At 42.0% G+C, this 19,073-nt stretch overlaps 1 protein-coding gene across 3 annotated transcripts; it reads left to right on the forward strand.

The window, feature by feature from the left end:
* Window positions 1–10,057: 10,057 nt before the first annotated feature.
* Window positions 10,058–18,823, forward strand: LOC125525832. Of its 3 annotated transcripts, none has more exons than XM_048690838.1 (11): window positions 10,058–10,305; window positions 10,383–10,454; window positions 11,332–11,427; window positions 11,517–11,592; window positions 11,682–11,768; window positions 11,873–11,949; window positions 17,333–17,425; window positions 17,604–17,741; window positions 17,909–18,014; window positions 18,145–18,353; window positions 18,441–18,823. In XM_048690838.1, exons 1-11 carry the CDS (start codon window positions 10,231–10,233, stop codon window positions 18,507–18,509), a joined length of 1,098 nt encoding a protein of 365 aa, XP_048546795.1. In that variant the 5' UTR covers window positions 10,058–10,230; the 3' UTR covers window positions 18,510–18,823. The 3 variants fall into 3 exon arrangements, with proteins under 3 accessions (XP_048546795.1, XP_048546797.1, XP_048546796.1); XM_048690839.1 differs by having other exon boundaries at window positions 10,076–10,305; window positions 10,389–10,454; XM_048690840.1 differs by lacking the exon at window positions 17,333–17,425.
* The last annotated feature ends 250 nt before the right edge of the window (window positions 18,824–19,073 follow it).

Consider the following 19,073-nt stretch of genomic DNA (forward strand, 5'->3'; position numbering starts at 1 on the left):
TAGGGTTAGGGTAAAACCTCAACTCGGTTTGACCGTTTACACAAACTCGGTGAGACCGATTTTGGTAATAAGCAAAACAGAGAGTTGGTAAAGCAAACTCAGTGGGATCGATTGCATATCTCGGTGAGACCGAGATAACTGCAACAGGCAACAGAGAGTTTGCAAGACCATCTCGGTGAGACCGAGATCCCATCGGTGAGATCGAACTGATTAGAGTTTCTGGCAGTGGTTATGTCAAACGAACTCGGTGGCACTGGATAGATCAAATTGGTGGGGCCGAGTTTGACTTTAGTTTTGGGACATATGTGGAAATGAGAAAGTGGTTGAGGGCTTTGGAACATATCACTAAGCACTTTGAGCAAGCAAGCCATTAAGCAACACCTCATCCCCTTTTAATAGTATTGGCTTTTCCTATGGACTCAATGTGATCTTGGACCACTAAAATGAAAAATGTAGAGTCTTGAGCTTTTGCCAATGTTTGTCCTTAGCATCTTGAAGGGGTTCCACATCCTCTTGTCCATGCCACGCCTTTGTTGAACTTTCTGAAATATACTAGCTAAAAGTATTGGTCCAACAAGAGATATGTTGACATTAATTACCAAAATCACCCAGGGAGCACTTGTGCTTTCAATCTTCCCCTTTTTGGTAATTGATGGCAACATACATCAAAGCTTTAGATAAAGATATGAAGAATAATAAGTAAAGCTTTGGAAAGACATGTAACATGCATAGGCTCCCCCTACATGTATGCAATCATGTGAATATGGAATATAAGATCATGTGAATGCATAAGCATGACAGAGCAAGCAATGAGTTACATGTATCTTGGCTATATAAATCAGAGCAAATGATGTAACTATAGGAAATGCACCTCCATGTTCATGATTCCTTCTTGCAAACAATATGTACAGTAGCAAGAAATCATCATGCACATGGATGTGATGCATATACTTACCTTGTGGTCTTGAGGTAGCTTTGGAAGAGATGAACCTGAGTAAACAAGGTTAGATAACACATGAACACCTACTGGACAAAGCAATTTAAGAAACCACAAGAGTACCAAGATTGGGATGACATCTAGAGAGTGAGTACTAGGTACTCTATTTGAAATAGACATGTCCCCAAAGAGTAAAGATATGCAATGAATTCGAAGATTTCCTTCCATTAGATGTCTTTCTCCCCATGAATCTTATATTGGATAATGGGAGAAGATAGGGAAAAGAAAAATAGGGCAAAACAAACATAACAAACTTAACACATGCTAACATGTCTTTCACCTCTTGAAGACATTTGACTTCTCTCCTCTATGGATAAAAGCATCTGGAGAAGCTTAAGCAGTGCATTCTCTCATATGTGATAAGCTTTGATGTGCTCTCTCTCCCCCTTTAACATCAATTTCCAAGAAGGGATGTTCTGGAGCATGAGTCAAGTAGGTTTGGTCCTTGAGTCACATTACAAAGCAACATGTAATATAAGATGCTGGAAGAGGACAAGAATCATTGAGTGGTGCTGGAATAAGTATGTAGGATGCAAATGGCAAAGTGTTTTCTCAGCATTGAAATCGCTAACACTGAGTCTTTTCTTCGGTGGCACCGAGTTTTTTTTGGTTCAGCCGAAAAAAACAAACCGGTGAGGCCGAATTCAGCACTGAGAGAACACAAATGTCATCTCAGCTCACTAGGCAAATAAGATCTCACAAATATTTGCAAGGAATTAACTGAAGGATTTGCAATGAATTGGATGCTAGGAATGCAGAACATAACAGAGAAAAAGAAAATAAATCTAGATGAAGTTTTTTGAAAAGGGAAACAAACATGCAAAAGACAAATGCAAGGACACAGAAAACACTAGAGAACTTCATCTAGAATTGGTCGGTGACAAAGTCACCTACGTTAGAGTATATTGACTGAGAAGTCAAGTGAGATCACTTGATCATAGGTCATACTCATCGTTTAAGCTCAAAATGGGGTTACCATTTTTCGTTTAAGCGTTTTGATGTATTCACACCTTGTTCAGATGCTTTGACCCATGACTTGGGGTAAAGCTTCTCTAAGATGGAATGACATACCTTGGGTGGTGGTGTTGAACTTGATCATGTAGTTGAACTTGTGTAGGATGCTCAAGGTTGATGTAGCTCATCAATGGTTGGGAGCACCGCTTGTAGTTTGAGTTCATCTACCTACATGGGTTAGTCTTGTAAGGAAGAGCACTTGTGTATCCAAAATGACAAGCATGAAGTGTGATACCAAAAGAAATTTGATATATAGAAATTGTCAGAGGATATGTTGAGTGGATTCATGCTTCCTTGACTTCAACCAACATAATGTAGAGACTTGGTAATGTAGAGATTGCTCAAGATGTGAGTGATTTGCAATCTCATGAATTCGAGCTCATCCAAGTACATACAAGGGTTAGATAGCATGCAAGGGTACAAGTGTAGATACAAGACATATGATCATCAACATAAGTGAAATATCAAGGATTAGTCAAGGGCTCATGCCTTGCATGTATCCGAATGGAGTTTCTAGTCCAAGTTTGAAGCATCAATGATGTTCAATTCACCTCTCAAATGGCAAAATACTTTCTCATCAAGTGGTTTGGTGAAAATATCCGCCAATTACTTATCGGTACGAACATGCTTAAGATCAACGTCTTCTTTGGCAACATGATCTTGAATGAAATGATGACGAACTTCAATATGCTTAGTTCGAGAATGTTGCACGGGATTATGAGCAATCTTAATAGCACGTTCATTGTCACAAAGCAATGGGACATGTTTCACATATATGCCATAATCTTTAAGAGTTTGAGTAATCCAAAGTAACTGAGCACAACATGAACCGGCGGCAATGTATTCTACTTCAACGGCATATAGGATACCAAGTTTTGCTTCTTGGAGGACCAAGACAGAAGAGATCTACCAAGAAATTAACAAGTACCCGAAGTGGACTTTCTATCAACCTTGTCTCCGGCACAGTCCGAATCAGAGTAGCCAACAAGATCAAAAGAGGACCTCTTAGGATACCAAATGCCAAAATTTGGTGTATGAATTAAGTATCTCACTATCCTTTTCACATCCTTAAGATGACATTCTTTGGGGGCGCTTGATATCATGCACACATGCACACATTTAGCATAATATCGGACGGGAAGCACATAGATATAACAATGAACCAACCATAGGGCAGTAAACCTTTTGGTCAACCAGTTTGCCATCCTTAGTCAAGTCGAGATGTCCACTAGTAGGCATGGGTGTATTCATACCTTTGCATTCTTGCATGTTGAACTTCTTGAATAAGTCCTTGGTATACTTTGTTTGGGAGACAAAGGTACCCTCCTTAGTTTGCTTGATTTGCAACCCAAGAAAGAACTTGAGTTCACTCATCATAGACATCTCAAACTTCTCCGACATTAGCTTTCCAAACTTTTCACTAAAATGAGGGTTAGTCGAACCAAGTATGGTATCATCAACATAAATTTGGCACACAAATAATTCACCACTAACCCTTTTAGTAAAAAGAGTGGAATCAATTTTTCCAATCTCAAAGCCTTTTTCAATAAGGAACTTGGTCAAGCATTTATACCACGCTCTAGGAGCTTGTTTAAGACCATAAAGAGCTTTGTGAAGTTTGTAAACATGGTCGGGTTTCTTAGGGTTAAGAAAGCCGGGAGGTTGTTTAACATAAACTTCCTCCTCAATTTCACCATTTAGAAAAGCACTTTTAATGTCCATTTGGTACAAGGTAATATCGTGGTGATTTGCATAGGCAAGTAAGATGCAGATGGACTTAAGTCTAGCAATGGGGGCATATGTCTCACCATAGTCCATACTCCCTCCGTTCCATAATGTAGTGCCTATAGATTTTTTTAAAAGTCAAACCTCACAAACTTTGACCAAGTTTGTGGAGAAAAATATTTACATCTAGAGTGCGAAACATATATCACTAGATTCATCATAAGATGTAGTTTCACATTATATTTTTTGGTATTGTAAATATAAATATTTTTCTCTACAAACTTGGTCAAAGTTTTAAAGTTTGACTTCTCAAAAAAATCTATAGGCACTATATTATGGAACGGAGGGAGTACCTTCGACTTGAGTGTAGCCTTGGGCGACGAGACGTGCTTTGTTGCGAACGACTTGTCCATCTTCATCTTGCTTGTTGCAAAACACCCATTTGGTACCGATGATGTTGTGGTTGTTGTCGGGCTTATCAACCAATGTCCACACTTGGTTACTCTCAAAATTGTGTAGCTCTTCATGCATGGCATTTATCCAATCTGGATCTTCTAATGCTTCTTCAACCTTCATAGGTTCAATGCTAGAGATGAATGAATAATGTTCACAAAAATTAGCCAAACGAGTTTTAGAGCGAGTGATTATCCCGATTTGGATATCATTGAAGATTTGTTCGACGGGATGGTCTCTTGTGACTCTTTCTCTAACTCATGAGAGATTTTGTTTGGGTCGGGGTGGAACATCTTCTTCATCATCTTGTTCTTCCTCTTGGCCTTATTCATTGTTGGTGTTGTTGCTGTTCTCTTATGGAGGTGGAGAAGGAGGTTGATGAGGTTCATCTTGGTGTACTTCCTCGTTTTCTTCATCTTGACGTGTCCCACTTGTGGATGCCTCCGTGTCAACTCTTGGTTCACCTTGTCGTGAGGTAGAAGCTTCCACTTGGACGGACGAGGTACTCTCCTTCACCTCCAATGGACGAATCTTGCCAATAGGCAAGTCTTGGATTGCTTCCAAATGGTCTTTGTATCCTACATCAATTCGCAATTGCTCTACTTGCGAGCCGTTAGATTCATTAAACTTTCTGGTGAAATTGTTGTAGACAGGGTATGTGTGAGAGTTTGAGCCATAACCGAGTAGGAAACCCTCATGAGATTTAGGAGCAAATTTAGAACGACGATGCTTATCAAGAATGTAACACTTTGAGCCAAATACTTGAAAGTATCCAACTTGGGGTTTGTTACCGGTGAGAAGCTCGTATGTCGTCTTGCTGAGTAGCTTGTGAAGATATAAACGATTTGTTGCATGACAAGTTGTATCAACCGCTTCCGCCCAAAAGTGTTTTGGCGTCTTGTACTCATCAAGCATCGTTCTCGCCATCTCAATAAGAATCTGGTTCTTCCTCTCAACAACTCCATTTTGTTGAGGCATGTATGTAGCCGAGAACTCATGTGAAATTGCGTCTTCGTCAAGAAAGGTGTCCATATTTGCGTTCTTGAACTCCGTTCCGTTGTCGCTGCGAACCTTCTTGATCTTCACTTCAAAATGATTTTGGGCCTTCGTAGCGAAGTTCTTGAAGATCTTTTGGACCTGCGATTTATCATTAAGAAAGAATGCCCACATAAATCTTGAAAAATCATCGACTATGACTAGACCAACTGAGTTTCCATCGAGACTTTTATAGGCGTTGGGACCAAAGAGATCCATATGAAGTAGCTCGAGCGGTCTTCTCGTGGTCATGATGTTATTCACGGGGTGGCTTCCTCCAACCTGTTTTCCTGCTTGACAAGCACTGCACAATCTATCCTTATCAAATATAACATCTTTCACTCCAAGGATATGATCACCTTTAATAAGCTTATCAAGATTTCGCATGCCCACATGACCTAACCTTCTATGCCACAACCAACCTTTAGAGGATTTAGCAATTAAGCAAGTTCTAGGTTGAGCCTTTTTAGTGAAATCAACAATGTATAGATCACCTCTATGTATATCGATAAAGACCATATTATGATTATCTCTTCGACACACTTGGCAATCTACTTCAGTAAATAGGACATTGAAGCCAAAGTTAGCTAGTCTAGATACGGAAAGTAAATTATAGCCAAGAGATTCAACGAGCATAACATTTTGTATGGAGCTATCATGTGAGATGGCCACCTTACCAAGGCCAACCACCTTACCCTTTGAGTTATCACCAAAAGTGACATACTTTCGAGGGCCATCATTTTCAGCAAGCTCTCGAAACATATCCTTATATCCGGTCATGTGATCGGTACATCCACTATCGAGAACCCATTCCTTTCCTCCAGCCATGTAGTCGCGACGATTAGCCATAAGACCAAAATGTCTCACAGACTCATCGAGATCAAAGTCACTATCATCATCCTCATCATAGTATCCATGTTCAACATCGTCTTGTGATTGATCAATTCCTAGAGTGATTCATTAGATAAGTGATCATCACAATGTTCACCTTTATGAATTCTAATGACTTTGGAAATGATGTTGCTAATGATTCCAACATCTCCTTTGGCACGCATAAGTTCACGAAGCTCAAGTAGACAATCACCAAACCTAGGATCATTGGAATTCATCTTACTTAAGGCAATTGACTTATGAAGAATCACATCTAGATTTAGCAAGGAATAGTTTGGAAATCGTTTCTCAAGAAATCTCCATATGGTGTAAGCACAATCAAGAGTAGGCAAGCAACCAAACAAATTTCTAGGCAAACCTCTAGTAATAAGATTGATAGTTCTAAGGTTGCCGATCATGTCAATGGACTCATTGGGGGTAGGATGCAAAGGATCAACAAGGGGCGCACAAGGACTAGTAATGTACTTGTTCAAGTGATATTCATTGAAAATCTCAAGCATCTCATTTTTCCAATCATGAAAGAACTCTCCATCAAGTATAGGCACTCTACGTCTAAGACTCCCCAACGTAGACTCATCCATTTTCCTACGATGGTGATTAAACCAAAGCAATGGAGACCAAAGCTCTGATACAAATTGAAAGGATCGAGAAGAGGTGTCTAGGGGGGGTGATTAGACCCTCAACAAAGAAAAGTAGCAGTTTTTTAATTCTTTAAGTTAAGGTGGAGTTTTAGCACAAATTTAAACATTCACCATACATTTCAAGCAAGCATGGCAAGAGTATATGAGCAGCGGAAAGTAAAGCATGCAAGTTGCAAGAAAGTAAAAGGATGGGATTGGAGTGTGCAACCTCAATTGGAGACACAGAGATTTTTGGCATGGTTCCGATAGGTGGTGCTATCGTACATCCACGTTGATGGAGACTTCAACCCACGAAGAGTAACGGTTGCGCGAGTCCACGGAGGGCTCCACCCACGAAGAGTCCACGAAGAAGAAACCTTGTCTATCCCACCATGGCCATCGCCCACGAAGGACTTGCCTCACTTGGATAGATCTTCACGAAGTAGGTGATCTCCTTACCCTTACAAACTCCTTGGTTGGACTCCACAATCTTGACGGAGGCTCCCAAATGACACCTAACCAATCTAGGAGAAACCACTCTCCAAAAGGTAATAAATGGTGTGTTGTTGATGAACTCCTTGCTCTTGTGCTTCAAATGATAGTCTCCCCAACACTCAACTCTCTCTCTCACAGATTTGGATATGGTGGAAAGATGATTTGAGTGGAAAGCAACTTGGGGGAGGCTAGAGATCAAGATTCTTGTGGTTGGATTGAAATATATTGGTCTCAACACATGAGTAGGTGGTTCTCTCTCTTTCAGAAAATGAGTAGTGGAAGTGTAGGCATGTTCTGATGGCTCTGTCCACGAATGGAGGGTGGGTGGAGGGGTATATATAGCCTCCACACAAAATCTAGCTGTTACACAAAATTCACCAAACTCGGTGGGACCGAATCGAGAAACTCGGTCAGACCGATATTGTTTAACATGTGAACGTTAGGGTTCTCGGTGGGACCGATATGATCAACTTGGTGGGACCGATGTGCTAGGGTTAGGGTAAAACCTCAACTTAGTTTGACCAATTACACAAACTCGGTGAGACTGATTTTAGTAATAAGCAAAACAGAGAGTTGGTCAAGCAAACTCGGTGGGACCGATTGCATATCTCGGTGAGACCGAGATAATTGCAACACGCAACAAAGAGTTTGCAAGCCCATCTCGGTGAGACCGAGATCCCATCGATGAGACTGAACTGATTAGGGTTTCATGGCAGTGGCTATGTCAAACGAACTCGGTGGCGCCGGATAGATCAAATCGGTGGGGCCGAGTTTGACTTTAGGTTTGGGACATATGTGGAAATGAGAAAGTGGTTGAGGGCTTTGGAGCATATCATTAAGCACTTTAAGCAAGCAAGCCATTGAGCAACACCTCATCCCCTTTTAATAGTATTGGCTTTCCTATGGACTCAATGTGATCTTGGACCACTAAAATGAAAATGTAGAGTCTTGAGCTTTTGCCAATGTTTGTCCTTAGCATCTTGAAGGGGTTCCACATCCTCTTGTCCATGCCACACCTTTGTTGAACTTTCTGAAATATACTAGATAAAAGTATTAGTCCAACAAAAGATATGTTGACATTAATTACCAAAATCACCTAGTGAGCACTTGTGCTTTCAGTTCTCGTTATGATCACGCTATTACAGTTAACGTTAGAACAACCCCAAAATATATCATTTGGTATGAAGATACTTGATGCTCTCATAATGAAAGGAATTATGCATACGTTAACTTTCATGTGTTATAAACCATAAACTTGTGATGAAGGGATCTCATAGTATAACAATCAACTTAGGCCAGTTCAACACAAGTGTTCTTCTAACATTGTGCCCTCAAAATTGTTGGCATCCTCGTTACACTTAACTTATGCATGTGATCAGGAAAACAAAACCATCATGCAACACTTGAGCTAGTCCTAGAGGCGAGATTAGGAATCGATTTACCATTTTATTATTCGACACGTCTACATGAGTTTTTCTCCCGGCCTTGTGGTTATTGCATACTCTAGCACCATTGCAGTTATAGTGTCGAACATAAACAATATTATAAACTTGGAAATAAATAATAACATTGTAATTATTGCTCCTATGACATATTTCCATCACCGGTTTGCTGGCTATTTGACGCACAAAGATGTTAGATAGCCATAGGATAAATGGACCAAGACCAAAAGGCAATGCAAATGCTTTAGTAATAAAAAATATATTAATTAAACGGCTATAGGATTCTAAAAAAATGGCTATAGTGCTTGAAAATAAACTAATTGGGCATAAACGAACTTCGAATTGGATGGAGTTTTATATGTGGTGTCTCTAGACTATAGCACGACCAAACAAAAATACACTAGCAACTTTGGTAGTGTAGGGTTATCCACCTCTCATTTCACGACCAAAAGATTTTTGCTAACAGGATTGATCTCGCAGACGTAAAGAGGAGGATTCCTGCGATTTGAGTTTTGGAGTCTCATATACACGCGCATACACTCACCTCTATGAATGCACGCACGTATACCCTACTCCTATGAGCACCTTCGAAAGATTAAGCCGGCATATCATCTTAAATTTATGAAGTCGCCATAGACACCTCGTCGTCGACGCGAACGTCTCTTCCCACTGAATGCGCATCGCCGGAAATCCTGAAATAAATCAAAAAATAAATGCAAGTATCAAGACTTAAACCCTGATAGGCTGGGAATATCACAGTCTCTCTAACCATCCAACCACAGATTTGTTATTTGAGGGGAAGGCAAACTACAAGTTCTTTTTTTAAGGTAAGGCCTCCTACTTTTTATCTCTTGTGAGAAAGAGAGAGGGCACCATCTGAACCCAGGGGCATATGCACTCACTTTTCATAAAATGCATTTTAAACATGTTTTAAAATGTCAAAGAAATCAAAAGAAAATATCACGCATACATGTTCGCAAATATGTGTACGCAGCACAAAGTTTTATGAAAAAATGTCTTTTTGTTTTGCCTCCGCAAAAAAGACAAATTTCAGTGCTTCTAAATAGTGTTTCACAACATAATTTTTTGTCTTTTTTCACAGGCCACAAAAAAGTAATTTTTCTGTGAAACTTTATGCACGCACATAGAACATGGAGATGTACCCGTGCAATTTTTTTCCAGATTTTTTTAGAATTTAGAAATGTGTTTTTCAAAATGGGTTTATATGTAACCGGGTTCATCCATGCACTTCTCGTGAGAAAGAGGCAAACTACAACTACAATGCATCAGGTCACCCCGCCCATTCTTCGTTTCTGCCGCGTGTATCTCGACGGCCCATGAAGATCACATCGAAGTAGAAAGGAAGCCCAAAGCCCACCAATAATAACAGGTCGGAACGTGCGCGTCGTGTCCTGCCTTTCCTCAACCTCCGAATCTACTCTCTTGTCTATGCAGCTGCTTCCCCTATCTATTTTCTAGAGGGAGGGGGAGAGAGGGACAACCAAGATCCAAATCTTGGCCAGCGACTCGATCGGATCTCCAGCCGACGCCGGCGACCATGGCTCGCCATCACCTCCTTCTCTTCCTCCCTCTCCTCGCGCTTGCCTTCTCCTTTGTCGTCGCCGCCCCTGAGGTACCCAACTCTTGCTCTCTTAGCAAATCCTTTATCTGTTGCCCCCTTACGATGGCTCCATCCGTATGCTGCCACAGAGACAGGGAGATGCCGCGGCCTTCATCGATGGCGCATCGCACCGCTACCTGAGGGATCAGCCAGAGGACCAGGTTCAGTCCCCAGTCATCCTCTCTCTTTCTCGGCGGACCAATCTGTCGCTGCGTGCCACCAAGTTCAAACGACTCTTCCAGCTAATCCATACCGGATTATAGTTTGTACTAGTTCGTAGCTTACACATGTACGTAAAAAATACCAGACGACCATTGAAAAAACAAATACTAGCTGTTACAACGCGATATGATGCATTTACATCGGGGCTTAAAGAGAGCCAATAAAGCCAGTAATAGATCGTCAACTACCCAGCCATTTATGTCATCCCATCTACTCGTTCTCAAACAAGAAAGTTAAGCACCTACTCTCCATGGGTGCTTAGAGTATGGTTAATAGTATAGTGAACAACCGGCTATATGAAATTATCATGTCAGCTATAGCCAACCTAATAGACAACACTAATAGTAGCTAGTTACTAAGTACTTACTACTTTATTAATATATGACCCACCCTACACTTTCACAATGTTTTTTGGAGGCCTTGCTGCAGCTGGCTGTTAATCTACAGCCTGCCTCCCTTCTCTCCCCTCTTCTCTCGCGTCCATCTAACTCAACAAAAATACAATACTTTAATCCTTAAAGCCTACTGACTGTATCTTATTAGACTTGCTCTTAGATGCATAACAACATTTAGTCAGAGGTACCTAAAATTAGCACCTTATCAAACCTGCATGGCAAGAAGCAGTTTATTGCTTTGTTTGCTACAAGCACCTGCGTCCATATATGCCCTAATAGCACTTTACCCTTGCTTTTACCTAACTGACCCCCCCCCCCGTTGGTGGTTACCATGACAAATCAACCTTAGTTGTCGTTTTTATTTCATTCCTCTCCCACGGGGCAGTATGATCTCATGATATGCCTTGTCATGCTACAACAGGCCACGTCCATGTCACTTGGTGAAGTTTCTGCAGCTGTTTCTGTCTTGCTTGGTTTTGCACCACCTGCCATTCTTCCTGCACCTTCTTCTGCAAAGGTTATTTAACTTTTGTGGTTTAGCTAGCCTTTGTGTGCATTGTGCTACTCTATCTAAGCTATGCAACCTTTGTCTATATTGATTTTCAGTTAAACAAGCTGCTACTCCCAAACCCATTTGACAGACCTCGTTCTGTTTTCTTGATGCAACTTGATGGATCCCATGGTATGTTAATTTGCTGGGAATGATTTTATCAGAATTATTCATGCATTTTGATGTAGCCACTAATGTTGTCTCTCTTGATCGTATATCAGACTATGTTGATGGCTTCATATCTGATGCCGGCAGTATTTACAAAACCAAGATTGATGGTGCAAAAAGTGCTGCTATAGAGCTTTCAGGTCTGACTAATTCCTGAGCATGTCCCTGCTTTTGGAACTTGGATGCCCCTACTTCTGTATCTGCCTTGTTGACACATAAGTATCATTGATCATGTACCTTGCAGATAAGGATGAATTGATTGTCATTCGTTCGGATGAATCTTCTGGATTAGATGTTCTTGATAACGAACTCGCCAACTTGGTAAGTACTAGCTAGTTGCCCATGCATTGCAACGGGGGCATACATATTCTAGTGGTTCATTACCAATCATGTTCGACATAAATCTTACACCTATCATATTCTAGATTTTGCTAAGATTTTATTTGATTTGAGTATGGGTATGGGAAGGAAAGTTTTGATTCAGTTGAGGTTTGAGGTTTTGGTAAGATTTGATTTGATTTGGGTATGGGTAGGGGAAGGCAAGGAAACTTTTGATTTAGTTGTGGTTTTGGTAAGATTTGATTGAGTTAATGTAGGAGATGGAGGAGGGGAGATCGAGGGTAGGGGGAGTTGGACGTACATACGTACAATCCCCAACTCCCCTTTAATAGTAGAGATGTACTATTTCGTTAGGAGGAAACTAGTACCCCCTCCTTCCCGATATGTTAGGCGTATTAGGAACTGCATGCAATTCCATAATGTAAGGCGCACAGTTGCGGCGTCGCTAACGATAGCTAGTTTTCAGGAAATAAAAAAAATACGACGACGACCCTCTCTTGCGGTTAGTTCCCACGAGCACCCACTCGTCTCTCTCTCCTTCAAAATTTTCTCCCCATGAATGACCCACCTCACTTGCCTCCCCCGCGCAATTTTCTCCTGCGTGAAGAACGCCCAGCACACCATTTCTCCTTCCGATCTTTCCCACCTCGTACAGACATCAATCCATGGCCAGGCCCCTCAACGGCGGCGGTGTTGGCGATTACGCTCCCGCCGGCAAAGGAGTTACTGCCCATCTTGCCGCCGACGATGGCATTGCTGTGCAGCTTGCCGCCGATGAGGCCGGTCTCGTGCGCGGCCGTCCCAGTACGATGGGAACAGGCAACCACGATACGGCCGGCTCGAAGCTAGCCCGACCAGCTAGACGACACGGAGGTTGGACGTCGACGGGGAAGACCGGGACCTGCGATGACCACGGCCACGACGACGGTGTCCGCAACGGCGATGGTGATGAAGCAAGAAAACATAAAGGACAGGACGACGCTCTTGGCGGCGGGTACGGCGACGGACTGGGTGATGGCCGCATGATCTGGGAGGACTATATCAACAAGGTCAACAGTGCGCACGAAGTTAACTCGGATGACGAGACCAACGATGGCGAATGTGTCGATGAGCAGGACATCACTGTTGAAGGAGCCAATGATATGATCAACGGAGATGAAGAAGTGGATATGAGCTATGTCTATGGCGTCCTAGAATCTGAGGGCATGAAGCTATGGATGTATGTGCCAGACACATATGCTACTCAGGTACCGGATTCCCTTGAAGATGTGCAGGTTGAAGCAGAGAACGAGCTGACGAAGCAGCAAGCTATGGACGTCGACCGTGCGGACAATACCGAGGTCTTCGAATAGCAACAGTATGTGCCCGAGCATGATCAAGATAGCCAAGTCAGGATCTCATCGAAGAGACAATAGGAGATGATACTTTACATCTTCCCAAAGAGTGGTACTCCAGTATTGAAGGTAGCCAAGTCCCGGATTTTCTTGAAGACTTGAGTGTTGGTGCAGAAGATATGTCAGCTCAAGAAAGTTTCGAGGTTGAACAGGACATCCTTGCAGGAGAGAGCCAACCACCGGACTCCCTCGAGGAAATTGAAGCAGAGGTAATAGCTTCGCTAGGAGTGGCCGGAGAAGAGCAAGGTGAGGCCGAAGCAGAGCATGATGATGGCAACGAAGGACACATTGAGCCTGAAGAAGGGCATGACAATGCTGAAGAAGAACTAGGTGAGGGAGAAAAACCAGAGTCTGCCGTACGGAAGGACATGCTCAAAATTATTTTGCCCCTGTACTTTGAACCTTATAGATTACCTATTGAAACTGGCTTTCACCTTACATTACCTAATCCGTGTTAGATTTGTTCGGTCCCCTAGCCTGAAATAGTATGAACATTTATCTTTCTGTAACATGGTTTACAAATCAGAGTTCATTTTTTTGCTTATGATGGAGTATGTTTTGTAGCCTTTGTGAGTAGCCCATGCGTGCTATTTTTGGAGTAACACATGCTACATTTACAAATTCCCTCCCCTGCACTAAGATCCTTTGAGTCAGTTTGGTACATGCATGGACTGGCTCCATGCATGGCCTGCTAGTACTGCCAGCATGAATTTTTTGACACAAGGAAGCTAGGAGCAAGACAGTAAAGACCAAGAACTCCACGATTACTCCTGAATTAAAGGTTAGCACTCTGATTACATTAAGTGCACAGGATCTTCTGACAAGAAAAATGACAACACATCAAACTGAAGCAAATCACATTAGCAAATCTGATTACAATACTCACAAATAAGTTTGCAACTCTGATAAACACACACTGAGCACCTGAACATAACAAATTGTCCGACTTTAGCAACAAGTTCGTCTACGGTTTTCGGAGCTGACTTCTGAAACATTGCTTGCATACCCTGCAATAAAAAACAAGATCCATAATGTCTTCAGCAATATGTTTGTGTTTGCTATTCATAGCTGAATTCTGGAATATGGATTTAATACCTGAAAAAAGACCAAGATCCAAAGCATTTAGATCAAGAGAATTGGGTGGCTGGTAGATCAGTCTTATGTCAAACCCATCTGCAGTTGCTGCTTCTTTAAACACAACATCATTGACATCAATATGGGTTTTGGCGTTGTCTTGCTGGATGAAAATAGGCTCCCCAAATTCCTCAACCAGCCATTTCTGTTTAATGGCAGGCAGGAGCAGGACCTTGTTAACAAGAAACTCATGGCTATCATTCTTTGCGACAGATATCATTGCCTTTGTGATCATGGTACCAGCACCCCTGTGCTTGACCTCTTAGAAGGCTCTCTAGTTACAAATGGAAACATTCCAATTTTCCCATCAAATGTGCATGTCCCAGGTGCATCAAATCTAGGCCTCGTAATTGCTACAAGGAACATCACCTTCGGAATAAATCCTTTGTTCCTAATGCCCCTTTTAGGCTTGTCCTCATCAAGGGCCAAGTAATATTTCTGACATCTTCTAGTCATGTAGAACCACTTCTCATCGATATGCACCGACGCCCTCTCATGTTTTCATCAGTCAATGTTGGCTTGATATCGTTCGTGTCACGCTTGAATTTGCCTTCCTTAAACCTCCTGTGTAAGGTGCTCTTTGCAAAATTCAGCTCCTTGGCTAGGTCATGCAGAGTGGTCCTTTTCATCACTGGAATTGCAGTAATATCATCTGGGTTGATTTAAACTTTCTTGCGGCTACAGTGCTTTGCCCTCTTGCTAACAACAGCATTCACCCCTCCACCTCTCTGGCCTTTTTTCCCAATAGAACAATGCTCGTGCATTGCAACGGGATATAAATATTCTAGTACGTTAACTTGTGATTTACCTTTCAATAATAAAGTGATACTGTAAATAAATGTTCATCAAATTCTGACCGTGAATTACCTTATGTTTTGATTAGAAGTTTGGTAAGTTTAGAGTGGAATTGGTTCAGAAGATAAGTAAATTAAGGTGATGGATTATCATATACATGGAAGGTTGGATGAAGGGGTGGTGAGAAGAAAGGTGAAATGGGAACCTTATGTTATTTTTAAGTAGTAGAGATAACGCTGCACACATCTCTGAGAAACACCCATCTGTGCTGCCACTTGTAGTGAAACACCTCGCTTCAATATGCCATGAGTACTCCTATCCAAAGGCATGCTGTATATAGTCCTCCTTTCATTGTCTGTGCACCATTTGCGCTTCCTCTGATCTGTGAGACAAGAAAAAATTTACAGCATGTCAGGCAACAAGGTGTGTAGCTATCACAAGTCTACATAAACTTGGATGACAAATGACAATGCTGGATGCACGTGTACTGTACTCTAACTCTATTCACACGATGCCAAGTGCTAGTGGGCAACAGCGAGACACGATGATAAACGACGCCGACAAAGGCAGGCTAGCGCAAAAAGGCCCTGCTTGATTCCATGCAAAAATAATTGATAACCTAGTAGATAACCGGCTTGAACTACTACTCTGCTAATCCTATTTGATTACAAATTCTCAGTGTACATGTGCTTATGCCAACAAGGAACACTGATCAATTCAATCATGAAAAAGAATTAAGGAACCCACACAATTCTGCACCTGAATTACATGCATTATTTAAACACGCTGTAAAACAACAATCAAAAAGTGATGTATGCTTGAAAGAAACGTGGCTGCACTCAAGCCTCAAACTGAAAAGAATAGGTTTCGTACACTTACTCGGACCTGCGCCACCTCCTTCGCTGTTGCCATGTTCTCCGGCGCCCTGCTCGATGTTGCCATTCTCGCCGGTACCATGACCGCCGGTGTCATGCTCACCTTTGCCATACCCTCCATTGCCATGCGCGTTGTTCCCTTGATCCGAGTTGCCGTGCTCGTTGTTCCCCTGATCCGAGTTGCGGTGCTCGTCGCTGCCATGAACAGTGGCCATCGTGAATGATGTGCTGCTCGGCGTTGCTCTGTCCAGGCTGAAAGTTATGCCAATTTCCCAGCCAGCCTACGCCGTGCCCAGTCAGGCCTGGTCTCCGGCGACCATGCCCGGCATCGACATGGCCGGGGACATAGCGTCCAAAAACACCACGTCTGATGAGGCGACGGTCAGCATGCACGCCAACATGGCCCTGACCGGCAAGGTCTAGTGTGCGTCCGATGCCGCCGATTCGGACATGCAGGCTTGACGTGTGTCCACCTCCTCCAATGTGCGCCTCTCCGCTAGCATGATTTTTACAGTGGTTTCTGTGAGCATCGTCAGAATCTTCTCCCTCGCCAACGTCTGTTGATGCAGATATCGTTGAAAAATTAGAGATTGACAGTACTCCTGACATTCAGATCGATAACTAGGCAGAAACAAATCCATGTGAGGAAACTAACCTTCGTAGGTGTCAGCCCATAGCAGATCATTGTTGAGATCAATGACAGGACCAGTGTAATTGCCATTGTCATCCCATCTAGGCGGCAGATTCAGGTCAATTTCCACCATGTTTACGAAAGCATACAGCAGAGAGATCTCTACAGCAGAGGGAGAAGAAGCACAGGGAAGAAGCAGGGGGAAGAAAGAGAAGTTAGTGGGGAGCGCTGTAAGTCACGATCGATGGTTGAGGAGCTTTCCAAATTTGAAGTTTTGACGGCCGGCGCGGGAAAGAATTGGCGGGGCGAGTTGGAGGCAATCTGAGTTTGGGATTGGATCGGTCAATCAAGACTAGGTCAAAGGAGATCATGCGTGTGCCTGCCTCTCTTTTTTTTCCAGTCGGGGATGCATCCCTTGTACGACGGCCCCTGTAACAAACGATGCGCTAATTTTCGTGCAAATTCCTAATATGCCTAACATATTGGGAAGGAGGGAGTACAATCTAGAAACTAAAAGTAGAACAATTTTTGTGCAGGCAACCTGGTTGGCGGGATCCTATCAGAAAGCTGATAGCAAATTAAACATTCCCTTGAAGAGTGGAAACAGTCTTACTTTGTTCCTCACTAAGGTTAGCATCGCTTCATCATCCATTTGCATACTAACATGAACTTGGTTTCAAAAGAACATAACTCGTCTGATGATGCATTGTTTTTCTGTTAAAATTGGATAAGCTCACTTCCTAGTTTGTGCAAAATTGACCACTAAATTGTAGGCATTTATTTAACTGCATTTGCATGTCTACACAGGAAGCAGACGTTGAATTTGCATCCAGCTTGATCTCCCTTCTTAAAACCATCGAAAGGGGTATTCAGGTTCACGAAGATTTCTCAGGAGGCATGGTGAGCCCTGCAGAGTTATTAGTATGCCACTTCACGGGCATTAAGGTAATTATAAACATAAATCTTTAGCCGCAATTTGAATATCCTTATTAACTGTGCACAGCAAAATATTCAAGAGACCCTGTCTCTTCCTTGCCCAGATACCCTTGATATAAGCACATGACTCCCCTATGTTAGTGATATAAAGTTACTAATTTGACCGGTTTATTTAGGCTCTGGAAGATGAATATGGTTCCGCAGAAATTGTTAAGCAGGGAGCTGAAGTAGTTCAGACAGCTCTCACAAAAGCATTTGATCAATTGCAGGGAGCATATAATGGTAAATTACTTTGTGCGGTTGATTGTTGACTTGAAACATAACCTTTGCAATCAGTACACTTGTTATATTTGCAGAACACTATTGACAGTTGATTTTTTTCTGTTTCGACATTTATGATGTATTAATATAGGAAAAATTGTTGGACTGGTAATATCCGCTAAGGAGGCTTCAACATCCTTGGCATCCATCATCGATGCACCGTCTTCATTGCATATCTCAAGACGGCTTGCAGAAGCATCTAAAACTAATGCTACAGCTTCTATAGCTGCTATATATCTTGTTAGATTGAGTCTTGCATGGATTACAGGGATCATCCTTCTCGTCTCAACTCTCATTGGGGTGAGCATGCTTTCTTGTAGTCTTGTCTATTATTGATCAACTTTGGCGAAATGCAATCTATGACAACACTATGTGCTGATTGTGCAGATTTGCTTGCTCATGAACATGCCGCTTACGAGGGACACACTCCTATATTCAAATGTCAAGATTGATTAGTTTGTGCTACATACGAATTTTCACACGATGACATGAAAGTTTTCAACAGTCATGCTTGGTTTTTCCTTTGGATCCTGGGGTTTACAGTAGGAACGTGAGTGTGGGCTTGCTGTTCATGCAGTGTAGCATAAAAATACTGTTGCTATGTCCTTCATTTAGAATCATACTGCCACTGCCTGTTTGGGCTTCTCATGTTTTTCCGTAAATAAATAACAATATTCGAGTGGGGTTTATTTTGTTAATATCGGTCATGATTGTATTGTTGCAAAAAGCAGTATCTGAATAAATTCGCCACTCGAATATTCATTGGGATATATTTTGTCTTCATATATGACGTTAAATGATTTATTGAGTTGAAATTTCATATAAATTGATTAATCATATGTACTGCAAGAATAGGGAGCATACTGCCATGTTTTGATCAAAATCCGGATCATAATTGTTGTGATCGATGAATCATGGGCGATATTCTAGCCTGGCTGTGGCACTATTGATCTAATGAAGTTGCCAACTCTAGCTAAGCATGCTATATCTTTGAATTCTAGTATTTGGCTGTAATAGTTT

Source organism: Triticum urartu, chromosome 7 (genome assembly GCF_003073215.2).
Source record: "Triticum urartu cultivar G1812 chromosome 7, Tu2.1, whole genome shotgun sequence".
In the NCBI taxonomy this organism is placed as follows: Eukaryota; Viridiplantae; Streptophyta; class Magnoliopsida; order Poales; family Poaceae; genus Triticum; species Triticum urartu.